Source organism: Pan troglodytes, chromosome 3 (assembly GCF_028858775.2).
Source record: "Pan troglodytes isolate AG18354 chromosome 3, NHGRI_mPanTro3-v2.0_pri, whole genome shotgun sequence".
Classification (NCBI taxonomy): domain Eukaryota; kingdom Metazoa; phylum Chordata; class Mammalia; order Primates; family Hominidae; genus Pan; species Pan troglodytes.
In genome coordinates, this window is record NC_072401.2 from 89,414,430 (window position 1) to 89,430,574 (window position 16,145).

The 16,145-nt window shown below is 38.7% G+C and overlaps 1 protein-coding gene across 1 annotated transcript in view; it reads left to right on the top strand.

Moving 5' to 3' along the window:
* PKD2 (polycystin 2, transient receptor potential cation channel) overlaps window positions 1–16,145 on the top strand; it is a 70,107-nt gene that overhangs the window by 38,599 nt on the left and 15,363 nt on the right. Inside the window, exons 6-10 of the mRNA XM_016951850.4 lie at window positions 407–635; window positions 5,800–5,967; window positions 9,879–10,060; window positions 11,769–11,889; window positions 15,686–15,784. Coding sequence (XP_016807339.1) covers window positions 407–635; window positions 5,800–5,967; window positions 9,879–10,060; window positions 11,769–11,889; window positions 15,686–15,784 — 799 coding nt within the window. The remainder of the gene's footprint in view (window positions 1–406; window positions 636–5,799; window positions 5,968–9,878; window positions 10,061–11,768; window positions 11,890–15,685; window positions 15,785–16,145) is intronic.

Here is a 16,145-nt window from a genome sequence, read left to right on the forward strand (position 1 = left end):
GCTATGATTGCAACACTGCACTCCAGCCTGGGCAACAAAGCGAGTCCCTGTCTCTTAAAAAAATAATAACAGAAGTCCTAGAAAAGTTTGTGTGTTGATTTACTTTTACATTAAAAGTATATGGCATGTTGAGCAGCGTAAATATAGAAAAGTGTAGGGAAGACTGAGCAGGAAGTACTCCTTTGGGACTGAAAGACCTCAGGAAGTCTTATTCCTTTGATGGCACAAAATTCTCCAAGTATGGAATTATTAGCTATGATAAAAATGTTTTGCCGCTAGTTTGGGGGGACTCATGGTAGCAGTTTCATTACCTTGTAATGCATGAACAGAACAGATGGACATCCATTCCTGGCTGTATTCATGTGTTGTTGTTGTTATTGTTTTAATTGTTCTTATTTACATGCAGGTTATTGGTTGAATTCCCAGCAACAGGTGGTGTGATTCCATCTTGGCAATTTCAGCCTTTAAAGCTGATCCGATATGTCACAACTTTTGATTTCTTCCTGGCAGCCTGTGAGATTATCTTTTGTTTCTTTATCTTTTACTATGTGGTGGAAGAGATATTGGAAATTCGCATTCACAAACTACACTATTTCAGGAGTTTCTGGAATTGTCTGGATGTTGTGATCATTGTGGTAGGTTTGAGAACAACACCAAATTTCCTATTCTATTCTACAAGCATGTTAACTAGAGTCTTTGATCTCCTCAGCATTGTGGATCTTGATATTCCCAAAAAAGAATCTAAAAGTCCCCCTCAATTATATCAACTTCTGTTACTAATTATTTTCTCATTTTGCATGAGTAACTTTGCTGAGTATGAAGTGGAGAGGTATTTACAGTATGCTCTCAGCCACGCTAATAACAAGAGTATCTCAGTAATTCATATTTGGCTTTAGTATGCCGTATGAGATGTGGAGGAGAAAACAGTTTTTTTTTCTTTGTTTTTTTTCCACTAATGATATTTTTCTTCAACTGCTGGTAAAAATCAATTTATATTTTCCTGCACATGTGTAAAGTTACAGCAAGAAAAAAACTTGTCGGCCAGGTGTGGTAGCTCATGCCTGTAATCCCAGCACTTGGGGAGGCCAAGGCAGGAGGATCACTTAAGCCCCAGAGTTCAAGCCCAGCCAGGGTAACATAGTGAGACCCTGTCTTTACAAAAAAAAAAAAAATTTAATTAGTCAGGCATGGTGGCACACACCTGTAGTCTCAGCTATTCCAGAGGCCGAAGTGGGAGGATCATTTGAGCCCAGAAGGCTGAGGCTGCAGTGAGCTATAAATGCACCACTGCACTGCAGCCTGGGTGACAGAGTGAGACCTTGCCTCGAAAAGAAAAGAAAAAAGAAAAATCATCCTGAAAATATTTTGGGCAGCAGAGAAAACTTTCTGCAGTTTAAAATTTTCTGCAAATAGTCTGCAGAGTACAAATGTAAGTTATATTCATCAAAGTTTTCTGTATGAGGTATAAGAAATCAAAGGCAGGCCATGCACAGTGGCTCATACCTATAATCCCTGCACTTTAGGGAACTGAGGTGGGAGGATCACTTGAGATCAGGAGTTTGATACCAGCCTGGGCAACATAGTGAGACCCCATCTCTAAAAAATAAAAATAAAAAATAAATCAAAGGCAGAGTCATAATCAAGACCATGACACCATGTAAATTCTGTGTCTGCTCTTGACTCTATTGTAACTTCTAAGATTTTTTTCAAGATGTTTTCCCTTCATCCTTATCACTTAATTAAGCATCAGTCACTTCCTTCCTGTGGTTTCAGTGTATAAAAGAATTTTTACAAGCTTTTCTCCCTTCAGCAATAACAGGTAACATTTCGCTAAGTCCAGTTGTACATTTAAGCATATAACAACATGCTTAATTATTAGATGCTTACAAGCTTTGCTTGGCATAGGTGTACCATGTATTATTCTATGTCTTTCCTTCCCACTGTCCTATGATAGCCATTACCTTCTGAAATCTCAGTAAATGATGCACTACCCTATTAGCATTCTCTCTTCTGTTAGCCCTCCTTATGAGAATTATTCTTTCCCTCATCCCACTCCTAAAAATTCATTTGGCCTTTGTGGAGTATTTAGATCAAGTCATTATTAAACTATTCCCCACTAGAATTATTAATAGTTGATAAAATATGGAAAATATATTATTCATATGTGAGTGAAAGAACACTTAAAGCATAAAAAAGAACTACATGGCCATATATTGCATGGCAATAACTATATTAGCAGCAATAATAATTGTAATAGTAATAATAATAATGGCTAACACTTTAGAAGCTTCTGTGTTAGGCATTTCCGGGTGGTTTTCATGGTACAGAAGCTCATTTTTTCCTCATACTAACCCTCTTCACTACTCTGCCACTGCCTCTCAAGCCATGGATATGTGCACTTTAGAGTTTTTACTTAAAGTAAAAATTCCTGTAGAATAGATGGTGTTGACCCCATCAGACCGTGATGCAGTTAGAAGTGCATCCCGTCTTTTACGATGGCCATACAACATCACACAAATCAAGGTAAACCCTTGATCCCCAAATTCTCAATAATGAGAATTAATACTGAACTCTGTTCAGTATTAATAATGAACAGAGTTACACAAGAATTTTAGCATTTAAGGAAACAGGAGAGACGATAATACTGGAAATAATTTTTCAGAATATTTCTGTTCGGATTGACGGCAGAGTGCAGGCCATATACATTGACAATTATTCCAGAACACAATTATTGTTTGGAGCTAAAAGGATGCAAACCCTGCCTCTTGGCTTATATGGATTTATTTATGTTTAGGCCATTGAAATAATGGTAGAAAGGTAAGTATGATATGCTAATTAAGAACAGACTTCCTTTTTATATTTTAACCAAAGAACTCAATATCAACAAAAGACTAGTCAGTGGTATTCACCCTTTTTGATCATACACACCTATCAGTGAAAGCTTTGACTACTACACACCCTAATTTATTATCTTTATTTGTAAATTGTGTGCCTACTTTGGTGTAACAGGTACATCCGTAAAACATACACATACATAGAATTTTAAAGATTGGGATAAAAGTTAATACAAATAGAATTCCAAAACCTTCTTACCACCTACCTAGAAGTTGTAACATTTTCTTCCCATAGCCCAGTGAATTGCCTTGCACCTGCTTTGGCGACCAATAGGAAGAAAGGCAATGATATCATGGAAATTGTCTCTTTGGCTCAACAGCCACAGCATTTTGCAAGTGTTTCTTTGAAAACTTGCTTCACTGTGCTTTTCCATTTTTTTTTTTAAACAACACTTAATACTGCCAGACAACAATTCAGACAGTGTGCTTTTTGTTTATAAAGAACAAGGAAGGGCTACTGGAATCTCACTTGTCCTTTGAAACTTTTGCTGACCAAGTGTAGAAGTGAGGGCATGCCTTCTGCTCACCCACAAAACACACCCTGTGCTCCACTGGACCTTCAAACCAGTGGAAAGAGCCAACGCTTTTTGTTTTATCTAGCCAAAATTTGCTTATGCTTACCCAAAACCTGAAAAGAAATTATATTCTTAATATAAATACAATCACATCTTGAAATCACTTTGAAATTTTCTTTATTTTCCTTTTTTGTTTCCCCAACATATGTTCTGAAGTACACAGGCTGCATCAGTCAGCCATTTGTCCTGAGCAATAGTCTTTCAAAACTAGAAGAATTACTTGAAAAAAAGAAGACTATTAAGGAATTTAAATTCAAATAATTTATTGACCACTTGCTAGGTTGTACAGGGTAAATTTTTTTTTTTTTTTTTTTTTTTTTTTTTTTTTGAGATGGAGTCTTGCTCTGTCACCCAGACTGGAGTGCAGTGGCACCATCTCGGCTCACTGCAAGCTCTGCCTCCCGGGTTCACGCCATTCTCCCTCCTCAGCCTCCTGAGTAGCTGGGACTACAGGTGCCTGCCACCATGCCCGGCTAATTTTTTGTATTTTTAGTAGAGACAGGGTTTCACCAAGTTAGCCAGGATGGTCTCGATCTCCTGACCTCGTGATCCGCCCACCTCAGCCTCCCAAAGTGCTGGGATTACAGGCGTGAGCCACCGCGCCTGGCCCGACTAATTCATTTATTCAGCGAGTGTTTTCTGAGCACCTACTATGTACTTGCCACTGTTCTAGGCACTGGGGATACAGGAATGAACAAAATCACCCAAATCTCTGCCCTCCCAATTTTCTGGTATGGAGAGAAAGTTCTTTTGTAGATAGGGATGAGAATCCCACAGAAAACTCAGGAGTGATGTAACAATGCAAATGCTCACAAAATCTCTTTCCTCATCTTTCATTCCCTATTTGGAAGGAAAGGTTTCAAAGACATTGATGTTGTATAAATGACCATCTTCTTCATAATTTTATAAACATTTGTCCTGTGCAGAGTAAAAACAACTGGACTGCATAACAAATTATACCTATTGAGAGTTGGGTAAAGAGTTAACATTGGATCCAGTCCACCAACCCAAATGTTTTTCTACATGTATTAGCTGAGATGAGCTCCTCATCTCAGGAGAAGCCTATTCCCACTGCAGGCCTTCTTGAGTCTGCTGTGTTCATCATTCCCACCACCAACACAAAAATACAAGATTGGCTCTGGAAATCCTTCACAGAGAAGGAAGGAAAGGAAGATGGTGAGGTTGGCTTTTTAGCTGTGATCAGCAACCAAGCTGGTCTTTGCTATGAGAATCAATGGGACCATGATCTCGATGGTCATCTCAGGAAGGGAGGGCTAATGAAGTGGTCTCTGGCCATGATTCCTAAGAAGAGAGAATGGACAGCAAAGATCGCAGCACCTGCCACAGCCCACCTGCTGCAGATTCAGACCCCCTGGTGGGGCCAAGTTGTTATGACTAACCCCTAGCACTGTCTACATTTAGTGGTGATGGATGCCAAGGAGGGGGCAGTGTCCCCTTGGATCTGATTGTAAAGCTTAGAACCAAAGCATATGTGGAAAGTTGTAGGGTCATGAGTTAAGGGACAGAAATGAGCAAGAGAGAAGCCCTTGGCTCATATATTCCCACTGCAGGCCTTCTTGAGCCCTCTGTGTTCATCATTCCCACTGTCTTTCAAGCCCAAGCTCATGCTTTGTTCTCATGGGCACTCATTTTTAGGATATCTTTTGTCCCTCTTGACTTTATGTTGTGTGATACCAACTCTTTAGTAGTTTTTTGTATTATTTAACTTCATGTGTTTATCTGCTCTTGAGTCTCGAGGGCAGGATTTATGCAGTTTACTTCTGTTTATTCCTCTTAGCCCTTGCACAGTGCTGTATACATAGACATCTACTATATTTTTGTTAAGCAGAGCAAAGAATGGCTGGCAATTGGAGAATGCAGAGAAACCGAAAAATTTTAAATTTGAAAATCACAAATAAAAACAGAAAGCAGGATGAAGGCAAGAAAGCAAGAGGGTGGAAAGTGATTAAAATGAAGGTGGCAGAAAAAACAGAAAGCATTCCTCTTTGAGTTTGAGTCTGTTATAGTGTGATCTCTTCTGTGTATGCATGTATGTGTGTGTAATGCATATGTGCACACGCATGCATGCATGCCTTCGTTGAGTTTCTATTCCGAACTAAGGAAATGCAAGCAATATACTGTTTTACTTATTTTATGGCAGGGCTTAACACTTTCCATTTGAGTGAATGACTTTTAAGAATGACATCGGGTAAGTATAATGGTGAGCCCTTATAATTAATACATTGGTGAAGAAAAATATACTAGTCATATTAAGGTAAGTTTCATATTTCTAAAACACTGTAATAAAATATAAATATTTTGCTTTTCAGCTGTCAGTGGTAGCTATAGGAATTAACATATACAGAACATCAAATGTGGAGGTGCTACTACAGTTTCTGGAAGATCAAAATACTTTCCCCAACTTTGAGCATCTGGCATATTGGCAGATACAGTTCAACAATATAGCTGCTGTCACAGTATTTTTTGTCTGGATTAAGGTAATTTATAAATTTCATGTTCTACATTTTAAATAATATTTTCTTTAAAAAAAATGAGTTCCACAAAATCATGGAATACTTGAATTTGAAATTCAAGTGACCAGCCAAAGCTGCTCGATATTTACTTTGAGACAGGGTCTCACTCTGTCACCCAGGCTGGAGTGCAGTGGTATGATTACAGCTCATTGCAGCCTCGACTTCCCAGGCCCAAGCGATCCTCCCACCTCATCCTCCGAAGTCACTGGGACTACAGGCATGTGCCACCATACCCGGCTAGTTTTTAAATTTTTTTGTAGAGACAAGGTCTCACTATGTTGCCCAGGCTGGTCTTGAACTCCTGGGTTCAAGTAATCCTCCCACCTCAGCCTCCCAAAGTGCTGGGATTACAGGCATGAGCCACCGTGCCAGGCCTCATATTTTACATATAAAGTAAACTATTGAGACTCATGTGATCATTCCTCTCACTGTCAATGACATACTTCTGCTATCTGAATTAGTGCAAGATCAGTCCCTATAGGTTTTGTTTAACAAATGCAGTAAGAGGCCTTTCAGTGTGTTAGCTGGGCCTGGGGCCCCAGGCTGCTAACAGATGAGATGAACAGGTGAAGGAAAAGGAACTTAGAGAAAGAGAGGGAAGGAGCAGGTGGAGGGAAGGGGAGAGTTGCTGCACTTGGAAATGCTTGCTAGAAGGGATCGCCTCTTTTCCAGGTAGAGGCTGTAAGGGAAGCTTTACCTAGAATTAAGGTTGGAACAGACACTGCTTCCAAATAGTTCCTTGCTCGCTATTTTCCTTATTGTCCCAAGATATAATGTGCATTTCCATGTGTGTGAAAGGTTATGACATTTCATATACAACAAGCCTCAATTCTGGAGATGCAGGAAATTTCAATAATTCTAAGGCAGCAGCTGCCATTCGGTCACCAGCACAGGCTCTGATTGTGCTGTCCAGACAGTAAGTACTAGCCACATGTGCCTATTTAAATTCAAATTTAAATTAGTTAAGCTTAAATACAATTAAAAACGCAGTTCCTTGGTCCTACTGGCCACGCATTAAGTGTTCAATGGCTATATGTGGCTACTGTCTAGGACAGTGGAAATGTAGAACATTTCCATCATCACAGAACGTTCTCTTGAAAAGCACTGTTCTGGAAGGTACTTACCCGTTATGTACTTTTCTGAGTTGGTATTCATACCTAGAAGACCTGAGGTTTATCACAAGACATAGACTTGGACCAGGCGCAGTGGCTCATGCCTGTAATCCCAGCATTTTGGGAGGCCGAGATAGGTCCCCTGAGCCCAGGAGTCTGATACCAGCCTGGGCAACATGGCAAAACCTCATCTCTACTAAAAATACAAAGATTAGCTGGGGGTGGTGGCACGTGCCTGTAGTCCTAGCTACTTAGGAGGCTTAGGCGGGAGGATTGCTTGAATCCAGAAGGCGGAGGGTGCAGTGAGCCAAGATCGCACCGCTGCACTCCAGCCTGGGCAACAGAGTGAGACCCTGTCTCAAAAAAAAAAAAAAAATGCATAGACTTTATCCTGTATTTCTCATGCTATTTATTTATTGACATGCTTGTTCAAGAGAAACCATCACTAAAGCACAAAACCTTGATCACAACATAGTAATAATAATCAAATAGCAAAAATAGTAATAGTAATAAGAATGTTCTGTGGTGATGGAAATGTTCTATATTTTCATTGTCCTAGACAGTAGCCACTAACCATGTATTGGCATGGAACACTTAACATGTGGCTAGTAGGACCAAGGGACTGAATTTTTAATTGTATTTAATCTTACTTAATTTAAATTTGAATTTAGATATCCACACATGTTTGGATAGCACAGTCAGAGCCTGTGCTGGTGAAAGGATGGCAGGTGCTGCCTGAGAATTACTGAAGTTTCCTTGATTATTATTAGTTTAATAATAATAATCAAGATAGTAATAATAATCAAGATCTCAGCTGGGCACAGTGGCTCACGCACTTTGGGAGGCTGAGGTGGGCAGATCACCTGACGTCGGGTTTGAGACCAGCCTGGCCAACATGGTGAAACCCTGTCCCTACTAAAAATACAAAAAAAAAAAAATTAGCTGGGTGTGGTGGCACGTGCCTATGATCCCAGCTACTTGGGAGTCTGAGGCAGGAGAATTGCTTGAACCCAGGAAGCAGAGGTTGTGGTGAGCTGAATCATGCCACTGCACTCCAGCCTGGGCAACAGAGCAGCACTTCGTCTCAAAAAAAAAAAAAAAAAAAAAGATCTCAAATGAATTGGGATTGTATTAAGTAATGATTAAGTAATGTGATTACAGCATTCCTCAAAAAATATTTCACTGTGGCCAGTAACAATGTATAACAGACCTTTAAACTTCTAGAGATTTTCCTACAACATGTGTCTCAGGCTGATGTGTTTTATTTAGTGCTTCTCTTGGAAATGTCTTGCCCCTCGACACTTTATCATTAAGGTCTTTAAGGCAGGGATCATGACTCTACTTTTTTTTTTTTTGAGACGGAGTCTTGCTCTGTCGCCCAGGCTGGAGTGCAGTGGCACGATCTTAGCTCACTGCAACCTCCGTCTCCTGGGTTCACGCCATTCTCCTGCCTCAGCCTCCCGAGTAGCTGGGACTACAGGCGGCTGCCACCATGCCCGGCTAATTTTTTATATTTTTGGTAGAGACAGGGTTTCACCTTGTTAGCCAGGATGGTCTCAATCTCCTGACCTCGTGATCCACCCACCTCGGCCTCCCAAAGTGCTGGGATTACAGGCTTGAGCCACCGCGCCCGGCCTCATGACTCTACTTCTAATATCTCATCATGTGCTCTTCCACTGAGGCTTCTACCTAGAGCTACACAATCTGGGCAGCCATCCTCAGTGCCTTATCTACCAACATGCTCAATATGGCTTTGCAGGGTTCACTGTCTACCAGCAGGGTTCACTATCTACCAACATGCTCAATATTTCTTTGCAGTCAGGCAGAGCAGGCTTTGCAGTTCAGGCAGAGCAGCTGGCTGCAGGCCCCAGCTGACTCCTGGGGATAGAATGCCAATATTTCAGACATTGCAGAGATTTGAGGCAATGTACATAAAGCCCTCCACATATAACTGATGCACAATAAATGACAGTTAATATTATGCAACAAGAATTTCCTGGGGGGTTTTATAATTAATTTTTATTTGTGTGAAGTTTTTTCCCTCTCTTTTACTTTAATCCTTTTTGGGGGGAAAGCATCACTAGTCACAGTTCACGGCAGCCTCGACCTCCCAGGCTCAAGCAACCCTCCCACCTCAGCCTCCTGAGTAGCTGAAACCACAGGTGTGTGCCACTGCACCTGACTAATTTATTTTTATTTTCTAATGAAACAGAATCTTGCCGTATTGCCCAGGCTGATCTTAAACTCATGGGCTCAAGCGATCCTCCTGCCTCAGTCTTCCAAAGTGCTGGGGTTATAGATGTGAGCCACTGCACTCAGCCTTTTTTTTTTTTAATTGTAGATAGCATAAAACCTACTGTTTTAACCATGCTTAAGTGTACAGTTCAGTGGCATTAAGTACATTCACAGTGTTGTGCAGCCATCGCCATTATGCTGCATTATTTTCAGAACTTTTTCATTATCCTAAACTGAAACTTTGTATCTATTGAACACTAACTCCCAATTCCCCCAGTCCCTGGTAACCTCCATTCTACTTTCTGTCACTGTGAGTTTGACTGTTCTAAGTACCTAATTTAAGTGGAATCATACAGTATTTGTCCTTTTGTGTCAGGCTTATTTCACTTTGCATAATGTTTTCAAGGTTCATCCATGTTGTAACCTGTCAGAATTTAATTTCTTTTCAGGATGAAATAATGTTTTATTATATACAGTCACACCACTTTGTTTATCCATTCATCTATTGATGTCTTCTCTCTCTTACAGCTCTTCAAATTCATCAATTTTAACAGGACCATGAGCCAGCTCTCGACAACCATGTCTCGATGTGCCAAAGACCTGTTTGGCTTTGCTATTATGTTCTTCATTATTTTCCTAGCGTATGCTCAGTTGGCATACCTTGTCTTTGGCACTCAGGTCGATGACTTCAGTACTTTCCAAGAGTGTATGTAAGTATATATGAAATTAAGAAGAAAAATTTAATCAGAGTTGTCACTGCTTCTCAAGAATAAAACTTCATATGAGGTTGCTATATGACCACCAATTATTTAAAACCAGTTATTTTAAATAAGAATTAATTACCTTTTCCCAAAACATTGATCTACCAATGCAAAGAAGACAATGCATCCTGAAATGCTGATGCTTAAGATAGCAGCCCAAAGTAGTAAAATACAGTTAACAGCCATAGGAAACCAACACTGTTCTGAAGACTGAGGTTTTCTTTGCACCAAATGCAGATGGTAGCTTCTAGAAGGCCGTTTGCCTATATTCTTACTCCTGTTGAATATTGTTGCCATATATTTAGAACTTCAAGTTATTTTCTAAGGAAAAAAACAAGATATTTCTAATATTCTAAGGTAAACTCGGACCAGTACAAGAATTTTCAGTTTTTTTTCCAAAGATCCCAAATGTGAAATAAAACAACAAAAAGCAGCCAGTGTCAGATTTCTATGCCATTTAGAAAGGAGTTAGTTTAAAAAGGAATGGAAGTAATAGGGTTTTGTGCATAGATATCTCGAATTAATATTGCTGTTGATAAAAGTGATTTTGCTAAGACCCAGCACTGACAACACTTGGCCACTTTGATCCCATTTTAAGTACTTGTCAGAATATTGGATCTTTGAACTCAAACCATTTTGGGTTTTTGGGGTTTTTTTGTTTTGTTTTTTTGTTTTGTTTTGTTTTTGAGGCACGGTCTTCCTCTGTTGCCCAGGCTGGAGTGCAGTGGTGCAATCATAGCTCACTGCAGCCTTGAACTCCTAGGCTCAAGCAATCCTGCTGCCTCAGCCTGCTGAGTAGCTGGGACTACAAGTGTATGCCACCATGCCTGGCCAATTTTTTACTTTTTTTATGAGAAGAGATCTCACTGTGTAGCCCAGGGTGGTATTGAACTCCAAGGCCTCACAATGTCCTCTCATCTCAGCTTCCAAAAGTACTGGGATTACAGGCATGAGCCACCACACCAGGCCCTGTTTTTTTTTTTTAAAGAAATTTTTAACTTTAGACCGAGGGTGTCTGTTGTCAAGGTTTAGGGTTAAGATGTTTTACCTAGATTGTGTGTTGAAATGTTATAGCCAATTGCTTTATAAGTTATTGAATAATAATTGTATTTTCTTTTTTTTTTTTTTTGAGATGGAGTTTCGTTCCATCGCCCAAGCTGGAGTGCAGCGGTGTAATCTCAGCTCACTGCAACCTCTGCCTCCCGGGTTCAAGCGATTCTCCTGCCTCAGCCTCCCGAATAGCTGAGATTACGGGCGCACACCACCACGCCCAGCTAATTTTTGTATTTTTAGTAGAGACGGGGTTTCACTATATTGGCCAGGCTGTTCTCGAACTCCTGACCTCGTGATCCGCCCGCCTCGGCCTCCCAAAGTGCTGGGATTACAGACGTGATCCACCGCGCCCAGCTTGTGTTTTCTTTTTAACCAAATGGAAATAACCTCTGTAGCATGAAAGCATTTTATTATTATTGCAGAAGGCTTTAATTGCTGATACAAGTAGCAAGACTTTCTAAATGGGATTGACAATTTTCTATTATTTGGCAGCTACCTATACTGCTAGAAGGTCCAAAAATATGAAATCATCTTTAAGAAATGTTGCATCAACTAGTGGACATTCTTTGTTTTTGTATTGTGGTGTTTTGTTTTATTTTTATAGCTTCACTCAATTCCGTATCATTTTGGGCGATATCAACTTTGCAGAGATTGAGGAAGCTAATCGAGTTTTGGGACCAATTTATTTCACTACATTTGTGTTCTTTATGTTCTTCATTCTTTTGGTATGTACATTTTTATTTATAGTGAGGTTCAATTTAAACTTCGTAAATCCTTGTCTTCTCTTTTCTCTCACACTTTATGTCCTATCATTTTTAAATAAAGACCCAGGAAGTAGAAAAAAGTGTGGATGTTGGAAAACTTATTTTCCTTTTATTAATTCACAGTTTTGAGACTCATATCAAACGTCTTTTCTGTGGTCTTTCATTGATCCATGTATATGTGTCTATTCAATGCAAAAAAAATTAGATCTCTTCCATGGTCTTTCATTTCTCTCTATATATATGTATCTATTCCATGCAAAAAAGAAATTAGATCAAGTACAAATTTATAAAGATACCTAAAATAGTGCTTTGCCTAAAAAGTAGAATATGCTTACATGCTTTTTAAACACGTATGTCAGCACTTTCATAGTCACTTGCTAGCATGACTTTTCTTTCTTCTTTTCTTTTTAAAAAATAAGAACGGAAAAGCAAGCTAGATCTAAGATGTCGAGTAATAGTTGAGTGAATCATTGCATGTCAAAATTAGGATATTCTGTTTTAAATTATTTATATCCCATTCATCTAGAGACTGCCTACAGAGAATATTCAAATAATTAAGTTTAAAACTAAATGTAACAATGAATGGAAATTGCATTAAAATTATTTTCAAAAATAATTTTTTTATTCTCTTGATTTGGTACAAATGAACATTTTTAATGTTTTTGCCCTAAGTTAATTAAGATTTTTTTAAGGTGTTTTGTTCTTTTTCTTAACATTTATATATTCACTTGTCTACTGAGAAGGTGTTAAGCCAGCTTAATTTAGGCAGTATTTTTCATCTAAACACTAACAGTCATCTTAAGAACAATTTTCTTAAGAAAATAACATTTTTTCCATTTCAATAAATTGTGTAAAGATCCTTTGAGGAAGGTTAAGTGACCACATTTTCAGTAATTCAGTGTAATAACTCTAAAGTCAGTCCAGGTATTACTGGTTAAGTATATGGTATTTATTGATTGGGTATTAGATGTACTGTATTAATTTCCTATTTTAAAAAAATTTTTTTTCCGGGGAGACAGAGCCTCTGGTGTAAAACGAAGGTGTGTTCCCTAGCTGTACTTTTACAGGACTGAAAAGGTCAGGAATATCATTCAAGTTCATATGTATCTTGCTGTATGCATGGATTATGGCTCATTTTTAAACTTATACACCTCTTAAGCTTCTTCTTCCTATCATATATTAAAACAATGGAGAGAAGAATACGCCTCTGTTACTCTACCATTGATAGTACTTCGGATTCTAGAGTACTTGAATCTCTACTAAGAAGGCAAAAACCAGGAATTGAGAGTCCTGCACCTGACCCTTCAGTTGATCTCAGGCCACCTAGTTTTCTCCGTTTATCAATCTGCCAAACAAAGGATGGATAGAGTCGTGGCAACTGGAAAGGCTCAAATGTGGAATTCTTTGAATGTGGTCCTTTAGTAGGCAGCCATCTTACCAGATCTAGAGTATTCAGTCATCTTACCAGATCAGTCACCAGAACATGAAAAGAAGCTCTTAGTTTCTATCTTTATACTAAAATTGTTTTTTGTACGACTGCACAAAAAAGAATTGCTCTCCTTGCACCTCCCAGGGATATAGATGGATACATACATACATACATACATACATACATACATACACACACACATACATAGATAGAAGTCTACTTTCAATACAAACCTGTCTTTTAAGGAAATGACAAGCTGAGCATAGGGTTGGCCACCTTTCTGAGCCGATTGCCTGGTATTAGTTTATTGCCCCTGTTTAACAAGAAGGCACAGTGTTAAGAAGTGGCTCAGCTGAACCAGGATAACCCCACTCTTCCCCCACATCAACAGGAAAGACATCCTGGTGCAGATGTCCATCTGATAATTCAGGGAACCTCGGGAGACAGGATGGAGAGGAGGGTGAGCTAGCTTCCTCTTCCCACACCTTCAAGAGCCTTTCTCAAGCACTTTCTATTTTTTGAAATCTCTTTAGAGGTCCCAGACTTTGATCTGTTTCAATTAAGGTATTGGCAGGCATTAGTTAACAGCCACTTGGAAGCAAAAATAGAACATTAGATCCCTGAGTTGGAAGAGAGAAGGTAGAAGGTGTTACTTGGACTGCAATTATCTGCACTTGGAATTGAGCATTTAGTCAAAAACTTATGTGTATTCTATATTCTATTCTCATTTCTGCTACAGAATTGTAAACAATATTCTTCCTTAATACAGAGATTCATAGCCCACTAAAATAAGAGCGTTCTCATTTGTTCATTTCTCAATCATTTAATAAGTATTTACTAAGCCACTATATCCATATATATATATATATAATATATACTGTATAATACACACTGTAGTGTTTTTTGTGGATTGTGTACTGTGAGGTAGTACGTTAGATACTGCCAGTACCGGGGTAAGGAAAACAGCCTGATTCGGTCCTTACGAAGATTCCTCAGACTTGTGGGGAAAACAGGCATTATCAAATAGAAATACTTGCAAACCACAGTTATGTGTTAAAAAGGAAAAACAAAGGAAGAGCATGTAAAAAAAAAGTTGGGGAGGGGGAACCTGATCTCCTGGATACAGTGCTTCGAGAAGGTTTGTTGTTGGAAATGCAAACCATTACTACTGTGGAAGGGAAAGGTCAGAAAAATGAACTCACCATTACTGAATAGTAATAGTAGCTATCAATTAGGTGGCACTTACCTGCATCAGGACCTGTCCTGAACACTTTACATAGATTGTCTCACTAACCAGCCCAACAAATATGTAAGGGAGATACTATTATTTTTCCCATTTTATTAATGTAAAACAAATAAATAATTCTTTAAAATTAGACTTAGAAAAGTGGAGCAACAATCTTAGCAGTGCTAGGACTGAAATCCAAGTTTGCTTGACTCCAAAGTCTATCTCTCTTCCAGAAACTTTTTCTTTACTATCTCCCTAGTAGGCCTGCTGTATTCCTATTTGCAACAGCCTTTTAAACTCTTTAAAAATGTGTCCTGTAAATTTCATATATGATTATACAAAAAAACTTGGAATAAGCATACAATTCTACTTATCTGTGTTAACTGTTGAAATTTGAAGAGCTTTTTAGCATTCTATACCCTTCAGTAGTGTATGTAAAAGTTTCTAAATATAGAGAACATAGATAAGCAAAAATAATATTAAATAAAATAATCGCACCATTCATAGGTAAATATACTAATATTTTGTTGTATTTTATTCTTGTATGTTTTCACAAAGTATATCATAAAATTTTTCCTGTGGCATGACTTAACGGAGAAAATAATCTTCCCAAAACATGTGGCAGCAAAACTATTAATTTATGACATCAGGCTGGGCACAGTGGCTCACGCCTGCAATCCCAGCACTTTGGGAAGCCGAGGCGGGCAGATCACTTGAGGCCAGGAGTTCGAGACCAGCCTGGCCAACATGGTGAAACACCGTCTCTACTAAAAATACAACAGTTAGCCAGGCGTAGTGGCACATGCCTGTAATCCCAGCTACTCAGGAGGCTGAGACTCAAGAATTGCTTGAACCCAGGAGGCAGAGGTTGCAGTAAGCTGAGGTCACACCCCTGCACTCCAGTCTGGGCAACACAGTGAGACACTGTCTCAAAAAAATTTTTTTTAAATAAATAAATAATAAATTTATGTCTTCATAAAGCACTCAGATTAGGAAAAAAAGGATAAACAAAAAGGCATGTGTCAATTTTTTGATGGATATTTCCAAATTATATTTATGTTTCTTCCTTTAATTTTTGCCCTCCTTTCATTTACAAACAGAATATGTTTTTGGCCATCATCAATGATACTTACTCTGAAGTGAAATCTGACTTGGCACAGCAGAAAGCTGAAATGGAACTCTCAGATCTTATCAGAAAGGTAGGAAAAACCTTAATTCTCAGAATTCTTCTGTTTCTGACATAAAATGAGCATTGTTTCACCCAGATTTTCAAATCAACATTGATCTATTGAAATTGTTTGAAATAAAGAATACATTGCTATATTTCAGGAATAATTTAAATGTTCCCTATCTTGGAGTCTTGATGGATATACTGCTATCTTGAATTTTAATTCTGGGAATCCTTTTATGCCCTGGAATTAAATTCTCAACAATCTTTTGACACTTTAAGAGCTGAGGTGAAGGTTCATCACCTTTATTATTTTGACATCTCCTGTAGCTGGCTCTCACTTCAGGATCCTGAGTTGAGAATAAACTAGAAGGGAAGATTATATAAAGGGA